Genomic DNA, 17,238 nt, shown 5'->3' with positions numbered 1-17,238 from the left:
AGGTGGTGATTATTGTAGTAAATAAAATAAAAAATTAGTATTAAGATGTAAAAAGGAAAAAAAAAAGAGAAGCTTTTTAGTCTATTTATTTATTTATTTGTGATTTATGGTATCATTCATAGTGGAGCCATGAGTGGTAGTCAATGTAATTAGATTATCCATGTTTGGTGCTCCCCTGATTGTGGAAGTAGTGAAGCATTCACATGCATGGGACACTCCATTTGGACAACAACATGCAAGCTATAGATGGGACTTTGCCATGATAGGTTCATTCATCTCTTTTTTCCCTCCATTTGTTTTTATTCTTTTGTTTTTATGTATTTTACTTAATAAAATGATGGCCTTTTAGTGTGTGTATATATATTGATATAAAAGTACCATTAAACCTATTGGTCCCTTCTAGGTTTCAATATGCGCAAAACATCCTTCTGTTGTCCTGGTACTTTAGAAGTCCTCATGTTTTAAAAACTTTATTTTAAAATTTTTAATTTTATTAAAATATTATTATCATTATTTATTTATTTATTTATTTTACACTCCTTTCATCCTTGTCCCTAAAAGACCACTATATTTTATTTATTTATTAATTATTATTATTATGATAAATATGTGATAAGTGCTCTACATTTAAGAGAAATGATGAACGTGCACAGACATAAAATTAATATTTTAATACACTTGTATTTTCATTTATATTAATTTTGGGGTTAAAAATAAACACCTTAGGTAAAAGATCCAGTACCAATAAATTATTAATTAATTATTTTTTATTATATAATTTATTGTTTATTAAAATAATTAAGAAAAAAAATCTATTACAATCTTTGCCTTGTAGCTTCATTTTTCGCTGAAACTTGCACTGATTGTGGTGTGATTGCCTCACATTTAGGTTTTCCTGTCAGACATGATAGAAAAAAAAATAATTAATTAATTAATTAAAAAAAATCCAATGGAGTTCTATATTAATTATAAAATATATCAGTGAGTTTTCTGTAAATTAACACAAATATGCAAATAAACCCATAATTATATTTATATTACATCTCTATATATATGACCCATTTCGAGCCCAATTCCATCTCTCTTCTCTTTCTCCTTCTCCAGCTCCGACCTTCCTTCTCTCCGAGCTCCGGCCATGGCGCCGGCGAGATGACCACTGCTAACGCAGCCACATCACTGCCTCCCAACCCCAATCCCATGGCCACCCTCCCCCTCGTTGTCTCTCTCAACTGTCTTGAAGACCCTGCTCTCGAGGAGGAAACCCTCGCTGGCCTCGCCACCGTCGAGCACGTCGGGCTCTCCCACGTCTCCGATGGCCGGATCGATTCCGCCGCTGCCGTCCTCCTCCACTCCCTTGCCTTCCTCCCTCGCGCTGCTCAGCGTCGCCTCCAGCCCTGGCAACTCATTCTCTGCCTCGGCTCCACTGACCGCGTCGTTGACTCCTCCCTTGCCTCAGATCTCGGCCTCCGCCTTGTTCACGTTGACTCCGGCCGCGCCGAGGAGGTCGCCGATACTATCATGGCTCTGTTCCTCAGTCTTCTACGCCGGACTCACCTGCTTTCTCGGCAGTCCTCTTCGGCCGCCTCCGGGTGGCTCGGGTCCATCCAGCCATTTTGCCGAGGGATGCGTCGATGCCGGGGGCTTGTGCTTGGGATTATCGGGAGATCCGCTTCCGCTAGGTGTTTGGCCACCAGGAGCCTTGCTTTCAAGATGAGGGTTCTTTACTTTGATTTCCATGAGGTGCCCTACTCTTTTGTGGCAATTTTTTTTTCTTGCTATTCTCTTGGATTTTCCTAGATTTATTGCTATTCTCTTTCATGTCATAGATGATAGAACACGCAGTTGAGGAAGAGAGACTGAAAGATTGATCTAAAATAAGACTGATAAAACAAGATTGCTGGCGAATTTATATGGAAACCTTTGGCTATCAGGGAAGAAAAAAATACTGTGCCGCTTTTGAGAGAAAAAAGGCAACTTTTATTGTTTTGCATTTTTGTAGTTTTGACAAAAAGTCAAGCATTATCTAGCACAAGGTTGCTTGCAATTTTTACACGGGAACATCAAATTTTGAGGAGAATGAACTCTCTTGGTTTTGATAAAGTTTGTAACTTTTTTGGGATTTACCTAACAATGTAGTCCATTTGGTGAATTCCTCATACGAGCTTTTTATAAAGTTGGAATTCAAAGGAGAGCAAGTGGCAGGGTGCTAGTTTGACGAGTATATTATTGCTTTTACTTTTAGAAGTTCTTCAGGATTGTTCTCATACAAAGGGCTTTATCTTGGGCTAATTTTAGGTTCAAATTCCTAGAAGAATTCACCTGCTGCTCACTCAATTAGCCATTATGAGTTGTTTGAAATATTTGGAGTTCGAGGTTATTTATTTGCTTGGATTGAGAGATATTAATTCTTAGGGTATATACATATGGGTGCCATCTTATAGAAGTTGATACACATTTGGATTTTTTGAGCTTTATTGTAGAGAAGCCTTTATAAGTTTAGTTTATGCTATAACTACTCCACTTCATCCCATAAATCTTCCTCTACCTCCAGTAAGCCTAATATATATCTAGTTTGTGGCTCTATGCTGTTATATAAATTCATGTCTGCCAATGATCATAATCAGGGAAAAAAAAGCTAGCGGGCATGTGAAAATGTTTGTCTTGTATGAGCATTGAACTTAGAAATCATATCCTAAAATATATATTCATCTGTCCAAAACAGACAATATACAAGGAAACTGTACATTGTTGCCTCTATTTCATAAAGATGGGCCTGCTGGGAAGAATTGATATTTCAAGAATGTGTTAATTTCAAACTTGTATCTAACTACTTTTGATCGATTTTATACAGGGTGGTAAGGGTAAATCAAGGCGACTGCCTTCTACATTCCCTCCTGCTGCTCGTAGAATGGACACACTCAATGATCTTCTGGCAGCTAGTGACCTTGTTTCGCTTCATTGCTCTTTAACAGATGATACTATGCATCTCATTAATGCCGATCGCTTGCAGCACTTAAAGCCTGGTCAGTTTTCTTAGCTCAGTCAGGCTCTTCCTGGTCCATCATCAACAATACCCTCATAAGAATTTTTTTTTTTTATTTATATCTATTTTTGCACACAGGAGCATTCATCGTGAACACAGGCAGTAGTCAGCTGATAGATGACTGTGCCCTTAAACAGTTGTTAATTGATGGCACCATAGCTGGTTGTGCATTGGATGGTGCTGAGGGGCCACAGTGGATGGAAGCATGGGTATGGGCATTAACTTTTGGGTATGAGTTGTATTCTTTGTGGTTACATGGTGGTGAAAACTTTTCGTAGTAATTCTCATTGACACAGAAACATATGTTCATTATATATATATGAATATAAATATTTATATGTATGTACCATTATAAAAATGCTTGCTTTTTTAACCATTTCGATGTGTGAGGTCTCTGATTGTTAACCCTGTTTTATTGGAACACTGTCTTGCATAATGCCAAGAATTTACAAATTAGGGTGTCTAATCCTCTGCTTTCTATAGTCATACATGTATCAATCCTCATATTACTATTGTCATCAAATCTTAATGCCCTCAGACAAATCTTGATATTTAGCTATGCTTAAATAATTTGATTTTACAATCATTTTTGAACTTCATATAATTTGGGCAATCAACGCGTTTTCTGTTGGATATCTTTGTTGTACATTGTATGGCTTATTGACCTTAGACTTACACCTATGATCCTCTAATTTTAAAGACTTGTTTAATTCATTTTTTCTTACTGCATGTGGCATGCAGAGCCTTCGATTTGTATCTTCATTCATCTGAAATTCTATCGAATGAAGTTAGGAAACTTGCATACTATTCACTACTAACACAGGCTCCGCATTCACTGCTTACACCTTGATGCTTTTAGACAGGGAAAGCGATCTTAAATAGACTAAATTAGGTCATGAGAATCAAAAGTTCTTTTGTGCTTTGACGTGTTTTTCTCTAGGTCCACCACACTGTTCAGAAATGTGTAAATTGAACCATGCTTTGACCATCCTATAGGTTTTATTTATTTTGGTGTCTTGACAAGATCACTGCAGTTATGCTAAGGACATCTCCATCATCACATAGTCAAAACAACTAGTAGACTCTCTTATAAGTTAAAGATTGCTTTCTTATTATATCACTACCTTAGTGGCTCAAACAATTAGCGACCAATGCTAATTTGCTGCTATCTTCTTGAAGTTCTTTAGCTGAATTTGGATTGGTATTTATTTGACTGATTCAAGTTTGATAGAAAAATTATCACTGGTAAGGAATGGAGTTTTGCTTTAATGCAGAATAGCAATGAAATTTGGAAGAGAAGAGCAGGAGTTTCCCATGAAAGAAATTCGATGATGGATTTTTTATTAATATATCTGTCTGAAGTGATGAATTCTTCCAGTTCTTTCTAGTAATAATGGCCGTTTGAAGAGGGATTAAATCCAATACCACCACCCAGATAAAATGATTGTTAACAGAATAAAGGATATGATCAGACATTTAAGGACCTAATAATGAATTGCATGAGATGCTTGTGCCTGAGACATATGCCATCCATTACTATTGACAAATATTTACTTGAATTTTCGCATCAAAAAATGAGGTAGGGACAAATGTTTTCTATCAAATTGTATGCTATCTCATTGCTAATATTTTTGTTTCATTTTCTTCATGTTTTACTCTTCATAATTGAGAACTTTCATTGAATATTTTGTGCCACTGGTAATTAGCTGGAGATGCTGACATAAGGCTATGTTGACATCTTTCTGAGAGTGTAAATTTAATGCTTCTGTCAGGTGAGAGAAATGCCGAATGTGTTGATTCTTCCTCACAGTGCAGATTATAGTGAAGAAGTGTGGATGGAAATAAGGGAGAAAGCCATCTCTTTGTTGCATTCATTTTTCCTTGATGGAGTTATTCCAAAGAATTCTATCTCGGATGAAGACGAAGAACCTAGTGAAACTGGTTATGAAGATGACGTGTCAGATAAACGAGCTAAGGAAAGTATTCTTCGAATTTGTGATGATCGGATGACAGATGAAAGCCATTTAAGTGCAGCATTCAGTGAGAAAAAAGGTCTACATGAAACAAATGACCCTGAGAGTTCAGCTCTGTCTCAGAATATTCCAAGATCTGAGAGGAGGCGTAGTCGATCAGGTAAGAAGGGTAAGAAGAGACCTGCTCATCGGCGGTCCCGACAGAAGTCAGATGAATTTTTGGCTGCAGAAAGAGACAGCAACTCCATCTCACGCAGAGATAATGATACCGTTATGTGTGGCAGGGACCAAGTTTTGAGTTCTAGTTCCCGATTTGCATCCCCAGAAGATTCCAGGAGTAAAGAATCACGTCTTCTTGAACCCAAGTTGGAATTGTCATCTGGGAAACAGGCTCCATTCAATGCAGGACTCGGTAGAAATTCTGGTGAACTGCTGAAAGATGGCTTTGTTATTGCTTTACATGCTAGAGATCACCCTGGTTTCCATGTATCCAGACAGAGGGTTCCAGGTGGTGGATGGTTCCTCGATACTATGTCTAACATAACAAAAAGGGATCCTGCTGCTCAGTTCCTTGTTGCATTTAAAAGCAAGGTATATGTTAATCAAAACTTCTATTGCTTCTGTTATGTTTTCTCTCGATAGGATTAAATGCCAAATTTCTTTGTTAAATGTGAGTTCTGTCAGGAATGACAATGAGCGGTCCTTTTCTTGTCCTTCTTCTCTGATGTGATAGAATATCTATTTTTTCTTTTCAGGACGAACTTGGATTGCGTTCATTCACTGCTGGTGGGAAGCTGCTGCAGGTTAGAATTACTTTCGTTTGTTTCTCTCCATAAGCATTTGAGGCTGAATCTTTCGAGAAAACATAAGAGAAGGAATTATTTTGTACCAGTCAATTAATAGAAAGAGAAAGAGCGCCAAGAACATTATTATTATTATTTTTTGCATAAGAAAACCAATCGAGAATTATCAATATCTAAGAAAATGCAAGAGGTTTATTCTATGCCATATAGCTTTTTCTGTAGATAAAGAAATCTAAAGATAAGAAGGATATCTTGGTGTATTATAATATATAGGATAAAAAGATGCGGAATCAAATAAACACAAATATATGGGGAATTATTATCCATCAAGGAGAAATCGTGACTCCTTTTCTGCTTCTGTAATTTCACTATGAAAACAGTTTTTAGAGCTTATCTGCAAATATGGCTTCTGGAAGATAGAGTCTCATGCCATCATGCTTTGATAACAATCTCTAGCTTGAGGGGGGATTTTAAATTTTTAGGTTGTGCTTGGTTGGGGTTCAAGACTAGAATGGTACCTGGTGTGAATACTAAAACACTCCCAGGAATAAATAGAATTATAATACCGGTTGATTTCCATTTTCAAGTCCTAGATTATTCTACTCTTTTTTTTTTTTTTAATTTATTTATATCAAATTCTTTATGCAGGCAATTTTGAAACCATTTCAAATATGTTTGGTTATAGGCTGTAATTTTAAACTTTTGATTTCCTATGTTTTAGTAGTTGAGAGCCTATTTGGCTTGTGCTATGACCACCCTCTGTTCAACTGCTTCAGTGTTTCACGTTGTCCACGACTCTGTGAATTGCCCTGTGGTTCCAATTGGTTAGCTGGTTTAGCACCAAGAATGGCAACTTTTGTAGATGGGAAAGAGGTTTTGCAGAGGCTGTAACATTGGCTGTTTGTAATTTGCTTTAATCAAATGAAAAACATCTCAATTACCCAAAAAAGAAAGCCTAGGTTTTAGTGATTGGACTAAAAACCCAAGCTGCATCTGGAATAAATAATTCATATTCATAATCCTCCTGCTTGTATTTCAATTCCTGTTCTTTCCTGTTCCTAATTTTTTAAATTTTTGTTTCTTTCAATGGTGCATGTAGTACTTCTATCCAAGATTATGGAATTCCAAGGTGTTTGGTGGAGGGTTAAAAAGCGTGGGATTTAGGGAACCTTTTCAAATATTGGGTGGCGGGAAAATTTTATCTGAGTTGACCAAACTGTGACTTGGTACCTATCAACATTAAATAGTTAAAATGAAATTTTTGTTTTTCTCAAAGAAATAATAATTTTTTATTGATATTAATATTTTTTAAAATATAATTGTTAAATATATTTATTAAAATAACTAAATCATGTAAAAAAAAAAGGTAATAATATGTTTGGTTGTGGGGGATTGAGGTTAGACCCCTACCAAACCCCCCCTATGGGGTTATGACAGCCACAGGGTGATTGAATAATCCCTTTGCTGCTCCACCGCACTTTATCAATCTGTTTGTTTTAAAGAAGGCAGTCTGCTTATCTTACGAATCTGTTTGTTTAATTTGTGATGTTAGATAAATAGAAGAATGGAATTTGTATTTGCAAGCTACAGTTTTGATGTGTGGGAGAGTTGGATGTTAGAAGGTTCTTGGTTGGATGAATGCAGACTTGTCAATTGCAGAAACCCATTGGTATGTATGCGTTCTATCTCACCCAGAAAAAATAATGCTTATTCTATAATTATTTTTCGCTGAGTTGTATATTTTGACGTGTTGTAGATTTCTATACAAATATGATGAGCGTGCAAATTAGATTTTGGAAATTCCAATGTTATTTGTTTTGCTGATCTAGCTAAAGAATTCTAAGAACCTAAAAGGGCCTAGAGAATGTAGGTTTATTAGTTCAAACTTCAAAGCAATTGTGTGTACTATGCTAGATTCTTACTATGAATTACAAATATAGACTTTATTTCTCAATTCAGACCTTTGCAGTGTTAATAATTGTTCTGTTTCCTATGCTTGATTCAGGTCTTTGTAGTGTTAATTTCATCATTTCGAGTTCTGAATTCACATTCACTTTGTTGTCTATTAAATAACTTTTGACAGATGATTATCTGTAGCATGAGTCATAATTACAGAATGGATCTTACCTTGTTAGTCACTGATTGTGCATGTCAATCAGAAAATTGCCAGGTTGTTACCATTAAATGCATCATTTAAATTATGCCTTAAGAAATTCATTTAGCTGTGGTATATTTCTCTTAATAATTTTTGCCAAATTATTGAATTTATCTCATTATTTATATCTGCCTAGGTAATCTAAAACTGCCTCCTGCTATTTATACCGATGTTTTCAAATTGTACCAAAATATATCTGCCCAAAAATTCTGTGCTCTTGCTTCTTGGTTCTGCCCACATGAATTTCTTGCGTTCAGCAAGGATGCATTCTTCAAATCATAATTATTTCTGAGAACTTCCCATTTTGTTAGAAGTTTTTTTTTTTTCTGATTTTGTTCAAAGGCTGTTCTCACAAACTTTAGTTACTAGTAGACTTCCCAACTCATTGATTACCATTTAATGCATCTCAGAAAAAGTTTTTGGAAAAAGATGATTGTTCAACCTTCCCTGCAACCAGTCAACATCAAGTCAAGTTTGGAAGTCTATTTGCTAATCCTGGTTTATAAGAACAACATTAATCTTTCATTGAAACTCTCCTGCCAATTCTCGTTTGTTTCAAATTAAGAACAATGTTTTTTCTTCTACTGTTAGATAATTACTAGACTGAGTAAACATGTCTAATTGGGTCATGCAAGTTTTTATACATGTTTAATTCAAACGTAAGCATGAATATGATGTATATTTTTTATCTTCGAACCGCAACATAATAAGTGAGAGGCAGACAGAAAATATACGGTCGCATCTTGCATCTTTGTTAGCAGGTAATATATGCTTTGTTTTTCTCAAGAATCTTTTGGACCAGTTATCGATCATACAGGCCTGTCTTAAAGACATCAATCAAATCTCACGCTCAACTATTCTGGCTGTCTATCCTGTTCCATCTGTTTAGGATAAATATCTGATTCTTAGCTTCATAGTTTGTTTTATTATGCCTTTTCTTCTTCTGAAATTGCTCTATGATCACTTGATCAAATTGCTGGAGTATATTTGTTTACTTTTTTTTTCCTTTCGGTTTTCCATGAATATTGTCTTGTATTCCATTTATTTATTTATTTTTTAATTTTTTTTTGTGTATGTCAATTTGTTGTCCAAATACAGACAGTAAAATATAGTTCCTGAAAAAGTATCTTATTAATGAACATATCATTGTTATAGATCTTGAAAACATTGCAACACTTGGCCCATTGTCTCACCCTGCAATTGGACTTAAAAGAACTTTATGTCTTTCTCTCTTAATTTCATATGTTTTTTTTTCATGCGAACAGGCCATTTTGGATGTACGCATTGAGATCCTTGCAACTGTGGGCGAAGATGACGGCATTACTCGATGGCTGAACTAAAGAAAATCGAATTGATCCGTGCTTTCATTTTCACCACTTATCATCTTTATCTACTCTGTAAAGTTACCAATTTTGAACATATGTTGAATTAAATGTATCCTCAACATGATGTGTAATTCTTATTGTTGTTGTTTCCAAATGAACGCCCATGATTTGAGTAAATTTTTTTTTGTTGTTGTTGTTGGGTATCGAATTTTGTTTTTATTTTTTTGTTTGAGCATTAATTTTCAATTTGTATCAAAATGAGTATTAAGCTTTGATTTCATTTCACTGTTGATTTTATTTCACCGCGGAGTAATTGGAGATTTTTGGTGAAATTTTGTTGGTGTGGACGCCAGAATGCTTGTGTCGATGGTCAGAGTTTTCGTCATCCGCTTACGTGGTGGAGTGTGCCACATTAGTGATTTATACATCCGGTCCAAAACTTCGCCATGTAGAATGACACATCATTTCATCTCCCTCGCTTCCTCTCCTGATGTTGTAGCCTCAAAATGTCACCGGTGCGTCGGTCGAGCCACCATCGTCTGGTGGAGTTTCATAATGCCGGTTTTTTATGCACAGTGTGAGGAGGTTATGTCTAAGGCTTATGGGGAGAGTTACACTTTATCCACTGTTCTGTGTTTAGAGTTTTAATTTTAGTTGTTTATTTCAATGTAATTGTACAGATCCAAGAATAAATAAAAGAAATAAAATGCTGAAGAAAAATAACAAATGGACAAACTTTATGATCAGGTCACTATTATGCCTACACCGAAGGACAAACACAATTCTTTCAATTAACAATTCATTTAATTCATTGTTATAATTCATTCATGCAAATCATCCAATCATAGAGATGACACATAAAGAAAAACAAAAAACAAATGATTCATTCAATTGATTGGGACAGTATAGCACATTCTAACAACTATACAAAAATTTGTAAAATTACATAGAATATATACTGCACAAATATAGAGAGTTACAAAATTACATAGACCATATGCATTTATGTGTTAATTACCTTCATTTGTAACACCGTAAAAAAGACAAAGATTCGTAAAATTACATAAATAATTTGCAATTCTGTTGATGTACAATGCTGTAGAAATACAAAATTACATAAAGCATATGTTGCAAAATTACACAGACACAAGTTTAACACCTACAAATACAACTTAGAAATTATACGTACACCATATAAGCAAAGACAATTCTTGCAATTCTTTCAATTAACAATTCATTCAATTCATTGTTATAATTCATTAGTATTCCTTCAGTTCATTCCTACAAATCATCCAAGCACAAAGATAACAAATGAAGAAAAAAGAAACATGATTCATTCAATTTATTGGGACAACATAGCATGTTGTAATAATTGTACAAAAATCCCAAACATGTAGCATATGTTTTGATATGTTTCTCAAGTTATCCAAAACCCATAATTGAAGTCAATCATTTGACCTTTCACCAGCCCTCTTAAAAGAAAAAAAAAATCTAATTTAGCTTGGCAACATGTCTCAAAATGTCCACCCAGGTGCAGGGGCACTAGATCCTCCATGCCCTGGAGGAATCCATATTATTTTTTCATGCAGCTCCTTCTTTCTCCCTCCATTCCAATGGCTTGCTCTTCATTTGGGACCTCACTCCAAAGATTCTCAAGATCTTCTGTTTATTGCTTGTTGTCATTTGATCTTGTCTAATCCATAGGTATCTGTTCCATTTCTTTCTTCGTGGGTAATTGCATCTCAACTGAAGTTGTTGCATTTTGCTTCCCCCTCTTATAATATTTGTTTCTCTTCTACCCATCCTATAAATGGTACTTGATGAATTGTGCAAACCATGCTTAGATGTGATTGACACTTATTGAGATGTATCAATGACCTACAAGGATTGAAACCATTGTTAGATAATTAATTGATGCATGTAAATGCCCTTATGATGCTGAATAAATTAATTTGACCTATGATGAAGGCTTTGGTTGGTGTTGTGCAGGTGTTCTTTGTCCTGCACTGACTTGATCTCCACTTATAAGATCAACCTTACATTACTCATAAACATTTGATTCAACATCTAAGATTGGGGGAAAAAAATTATATCCCAACATATACCTGTTGAAAATGTTCTTCCAAGACCTGAGGGTTAATTGCAACCATGGGGTCGTTGTTGGTAACCTATAAAAAATCAGGAAATTAATATGGGCACTCACCTCATTGTTGAAGGTTGTTCCACCAAGTTCAGATGCACTTGTTGCCCCTTCATTCTGCTTGTCTTGCTATCATATATGAATTGTTAAGCGTCTACATTTCATCATATATAATTAAAATCTATGAATTTACACATCACTCAATACCTATAGCGTATGGAACCTTTGGTTGTGGCCCATAAAACCACAAATATTGCAAGTAATCTTTAGTCATTTCCTACTAACTTTCCCCTTGGTGAATCCAACCTCCTCACCTGCCTCCTTCCTTTAGAGAATTGTCTTCCTCCCCCTTTTTTTGTTGAGAGGTTCAAGTGGAGTCATAAGACTTTCATCACTCCTTGGCCAGTAGTCCCTGCCTTGTGTAATGTATAGAATGTGCCGATATGTCCCTAGAAACTTCGAGACCTTATAACAATCATCTATATGGTTCTCACGTCTATCTTGGTTATAATAAATGGTTGAAATATCATGACAACATGGAATTCTAGTCAACTACCATCTTCTGTAGGTGCATGTTCTCTGATTATTGTCAACAACAAATTGCCATTAGGGCCCATAAGTTGATATTGATGATACCCTGACCATGTTGTCCTATAAGACCAACTCGAATCCTTTGCTTTCTCTATTTTTTTTTTAAAATCTTGGGACAGTGAGATGTTTCACATCTTGCCATAGCATCGCTTTTTTTCCCTGGTTATTAGCCTTGTTCGAATGACTTCATTCATTGTAATAATCTCTTTGGTTCTAGCTTCTAGAATTATACTATTAAAACATTCACATAGATTATTGGATAGCATCTCACATTTGAATTGAGTCTTGAAATATGACCTTGTCCAGTGGTGAGGGTCTATTCTTTTTTAGTAATCACAAGCTTCTGGGGGCATCATGTTTAGGACCTCTAATTTTTTTTGTTAAATGTAGATATGTAAGAAGCCCTGACACATTTCCACATCTAGTTTTTGAGAGTTTTTACTCTAAAATTTTTTCCTAAAGTTGGTGTGTATGTGCCTAAAACAAAATCTATGCTAATTATAGGGGAACAACTCCTCTATTGCAGCCATTAAATCCTAAAGATTGGGATGATACATCCATAATAAAATAAATAAATAAATAAAGAAAAAACACAAAACAAACAGACATATACACAAAAGAAAAAGGCATAGAAATAATGAATTAGGAAACATAGATTAGCAAAATCATTGAATTTCAAATCAATTGCTTTATAAAAGATACACTTAATTTTTAATTGTTTGTCATAAAAGCTCAATGGTGGTTGTCGTTGATTTACAAATCCCTAGCAAGCAGCTCTAGGAATCATACCCAATTGTCACAATTCTCCTTCTCCACCCTAGCCCATGCTATAGGATGGATGTAATCATTTGCATCTATCTCCACAGCTATGAAAAGTTGCCCTCCAAACAATCCTTTGCCTTCGTTGCCCTTAAACATCACAGTGGATGTTGAATGTGCTTGCAACTATTCAAGTCTATAATAAAATAACTCTTTTATCAGTTCATGTTCATCACCATCTAGCAAACTATGTACAAACATACAAAAAACCTTAAGTCAGCCACATGTAAACAGTTGAACAAACATCAAAAAAAAAAAAAGGGGTTGTCTATCAATATAAAAGATGTATCATCATTATGAAAAAGATACAAATTACTTTCTTGTAATAGACCTTGCCCTCCAAGCCTTTAGCCAACGTATGTTAACCTCTTGGTTATTCTTAACTGCCTTAATAATGCCAATAATAGACCATGAAGAATATGCCCTAAATTTTTCTAAATTGTTCTTTGCAATCCATTTTGAATTCACATGTCTTATATTGTGGTCCCTAGTGTAATACCCTGAAACTGTGGATAACTGTTGAAAAATATATTCATGGTATTACTACAGTTGCAGTATGATTTTTTTCTACAGAGCAATCTTGTTAAGAAACCCCAAGTGGAAAGAATAAGGACCTAAATGTGAAAGTTTATAAAATATTTTGGGTTAAAGAGTAATAGAAAAAGGATTGATATGAAATGTTTATGGAAACCAAGAACTGAAAGGTAAGGCGACAAGGATCTTTTTGAAATACTATGTTATAATTCAGGGACTGTTTGATAGTTTGTAAGGATCTTTTGGAAATACTATTTCTTGAGTCAGGGACCATTGATGAACTTTTCAGGGAACTTTTTGTAAGATATTGTATTTCCAAGGACTAATAGTAAATTTTGACAAAAAACTTAAGTTGAGAAAAATCTAGAGTTTGATGGTTTCATTTCTTCCTTCTCCCTCATACTGCTACAGTAACCCGAAAAAAAAAATGAAATGAGAAGAAAAATGCGATATTTGATGTGGAGGATTGGAGATCGCCGGAGGAAGCTTGCCGGAGAGATGACCTTGCTTGGTAAGAGTTTTTCTTGGTGTATTTTTCATGAATGAATGTATATATGCATGTATGTATATATGTTAGATTTGATGAAAAAAAATAATGGATTTGAATATATATTGATGAGGATGAGAAAGTAATTGTTGTGAAATTATTTTTGTGTTGAAAAAACCTTGTATTTGTGATGAAATTGCTTGAATAGTGGAGGTATTTGCCGGATTTACTGTATCATTACTGTAGCACCAAGATTAGGGTTTGGTTTGGTTAATTAAGTTGATAATGATGATGATTAAGGTGTTAATGATGATGATTGGATTAAAATTGGTTGGGTTTAGCCAAATTGATTTGGTTGGATCAAACCAAGTTGGAATTGAATTGATTGAGTTGGGCTTGATCAAATCAAGTTGAGATGGTTTGGGTTTGGTTCGGTTGATTTGGCCTAAGGGTTTTGGGCTGAACCAAGTTGGTTCAATGGATTTTGTATAAGAATTGAGTTGGTTCAAGGCTGGTTCAGTGGAATTAAGGTCGGTTCAGGTTGGTTCAGCAGTGTTTACTCTAAATTGAGTTGGTTTAAGTGCAATTGAAAGCCAGTTGGATTATGCAAGGTCCGGTTTTAACCGATTGGAGTGAGTGGGCCCAATAGAGAGTCTGTTATTGTTTCTTGTATTTTCTTTTGGGTTTAAATGCGGTATTTATTTTTTATTATATTATTCTGTTAGTTGTTGTTCAGGCTTGGGAGGGAGTTCCAGGTCTACCAAAGAACCCAAGGGGACCAGGTGAGTTGGTAGTGGCTATTATTTTTAAATAATTGGATTATTATTATTATTTTGAAATAATTATTTAATGGCTAGTATTTTGGAAATAATTGTTTAAGTATTTCATTTAATGGCTTATATTTATTGTCGTTAATGTTCATGATAATCGTATTAATACATCAGCTTTGTATAATTATATGTATTTTCAAATAGTGAAAATATACGTATATATGATTTAATTATTTGGTTCATGTGTTTATTTTTGATGGTTTTATCGGTATTGTTTGTGGAATTGGTTTTCATTCCTAGTATAGGAATGGTATCATGGATCTGGACTTTACTGGTTTATGCATTGTTATACTTTTGGCATTGGCTTTGTGGAAAATAATGTTTATTTCCGAGATGTGAATGCTTGTCCTGGATAAGGATCCTGTGATATAATTTATACCGATTGTATTATTGCTATATCTATATGATGGTTTGGATGGTGACGACGGACTAAGGCCCGACTACTGCAGTAGTGGGTTCCCACGGGTCAGCCTTTAGGGGTGGCGTGGTGGACCTGAGTGTTGATTTGTCCAGATCAGGTGGGAGCGTAGAGCCCTGATTGGATGATACATCGGGATCACAGGGTCACCACACGGGACAAGTGGGCCAACATCAAGGTTATGAAGACCTTGCCGGCTCCCAACCTAGTCGTGACGACGGCTAAGTCGGGGAGAATTTTCGGGCTGTGGATTTGAGGATGGTTTTTACATTACTTGTTATTTTGAATTGTGATGAGGGGGCGAAGCCCAGCTGTCACTCTTAGGAGGGCAGTCTCTCACAATAATTTGGATTTTTGGAAAATTTGATTTAATGTTGATTTGTGATGAGATTAAGTTTCAAAAGCTCTTTAATGTTGTATTTTACCAAAATTTTGGTCTTTGTGAAGTTTTGAAATTATTTGTTAAAATTGATCTTTATATGCTTTATGTACACTACATTTACTTATTTAAAATTATTGAGCCACTATCGACCAACTGAACGTGCTGTAGTTGTAGGAGCAGGACCTTAGCAGATCACTGTTTGACTATAGAGCTAGTCAGGGTTGAGTCCAAGATTGCTGTGGGTCACATACCTTTCTTTCTATTTGTTATTGTCGTGATCTTGTAGCAGTTGTACCCGCAAATTTGAGTAATTATATTTGTTGTATTTATGTATTTGAATCTTGTAGTTGGTGTAAAGTTGTAAATTGTGATTTGTAAGTCTAATTTGGTTTCTGAGGGGTGTCAGGTTTCCAGTTAAAATTGATTTTTAACTGATGGGTGCCACATTTACCTCGGTAAAAGGGGTGGGTGTGACACCTAGCACACTCATGCTTGAGATACCCTAACTTGATTAGAATAGTGTTCTTATCTTTCACTATGGGAGAAGCCCACAAATAAAAAGGGCATCCCTTCTTTCAAATTGCCTTACACCTCTTGTTGTTGTTGGGTCAAAAATTCATGACAACTATGTGTTTGATGTCATAATTTTTAATAACCTTTCTAACTTACTTCAAGCTTCTAAACTTCATTTCAATCTTAAAATGTGGGTCTTCTATGTCAATTTTCTCACTAAATTCTACATACATAAGCCTACTTAGGCCAACCATTTCATCATCTATTGAAGAGAAAGATTGCAGCTCTTCTGAGGCACCATACTCATTTTCAATTTCATCTTCAACTTCACTATGTCCCGCAAGTCTACTATGTGCATAGTGTGCATTTATCTCATCCTCTTGTGCATCACCACTACGATCATCAAGTTTATCCTCTTCATTGCTGAAATTATATTCTAAGTTAGACAACCTACTATCTGTATATACTTTCCTTTGATTATGCATCTATTTATCTAATTCTTCCCCTGTGGCATCACCACTGTCTAAAAGACCATCCCTTTCTACTAAATTGTTCCTTGTGCATCCTTCTTCTTTTACTATACCTCCACCATCATCTAGTATACCATAAGCAACATGACCACTATCACCACCATCTAGTCCACTATATCCTTCTCTTAATTCATTTTGTGTATCTTCTTCTATAGCCTCACCACTATTAATTACACCATATGTATCATCTCTATGATCCTGTACTTCTCCCCTAAGTCATCACCACTGTCCAAATCAATATTAACTCTATCTTTAATTACCTTTTTATCTACAACAATCCCACTGCTACTAATTCTCTTGCTAGGTTCAACCAATCCAGTAATATTAGCAAAAATATTTACCTCCAAGCAAAAGTTAATTACTTTGGGCCATTTTCAAAGCATTTGCATTAGCTTCAACCTATTTCATACCCATTGTATCACTCATGAGATCCAACCCCCGGAACTTACAGCCTTCTACATTTAAATTGAATTCCTTTACAATGCTTACAAGCTTTAATTTAGACATCTTGTCAGGAAAACAATAGTCAGCATACCCAGCTAGTTTACTATCAACCTAGCTAGTTTACCGATTGTGTAATGGAATACTATAGTACAGTATTTTGAATTGGGTGCTAAAATTAAATTAGGCAAAAATCATTAGCTAACTTACTTAAATATGGTATAATTGAAATTAAATGAGATGATAGACCAAAA

General features: G+C 35.1%; 1 protein-coding gene across 2 annotated transcripts; it reads left to right on the top strand.

Moving 5' to 3' along the window:
- The first annotated feature begins 249 nt into the window (after positions 1-249).
- LOC120275632 (C-terminal binding protein AN-like) lies at positions 250-9,495 on the top strand. 2 transcript variants are annotated; one of them, XM_039282260.1, is made up of 8 exons: positions 250-266; positions 1,105-1,740; positions 2,852-3,023; positions 3,122-3,252; positions 4,816-5,607; positions 5,772-5,819; positions 7,372-7,488; positions 9,240-9,495. In XM_039282260.1, the coding sequence occupies exons 2-8, from the start codon at positions 1,150-1,152 to the stop codon at positions 9,312-9,314; spliced, it is 1,926 nt and encodes a 641-aa protein (XP_039138194.1). In that variant the 5' UTR covers positions 250-266; positions 1,105-1,149; the 3' UTR covers positions 9,315-9,495. The 2 variants fall into 2 exon arrangements, with proteins under 2 accessions (XP_039138194.1, XP_039138193.1); XM_039282259.1 differs by lacking the exon at positions 250-266 and having other exon boundaries at positions 1,039-1,740.
- Positions 9,496-17,238: the final 7,743 nt, after the last annotated feature.

The sequence above is a fragment of the Dioscorea cayenensis genome, chromosome 14 (assembly GCF_009730915.1).
Source record: "Dioscorea cayenensis subsp. rotundata cultivar TDr96_F1 chromosome 14, TDr96_F1_v2_PseudoChromosome.rev07_lg8_w22 25.fasta, whole genome shotgun sequence".
In the NCBI taxonomy this organism is placed as follows: domain Eukaryota; kingdom Viridiplantae; phylum Streptophyta; class Magnoliopsida; order Dioscoreales; family Dioscoreaceae; genus Dioscorea; species Dioscorea cayenensis.
Note: the sequence above shows the minus strand (reverse complement) of the source record. Positions and strands in the feature narration are given on the sequence as shown.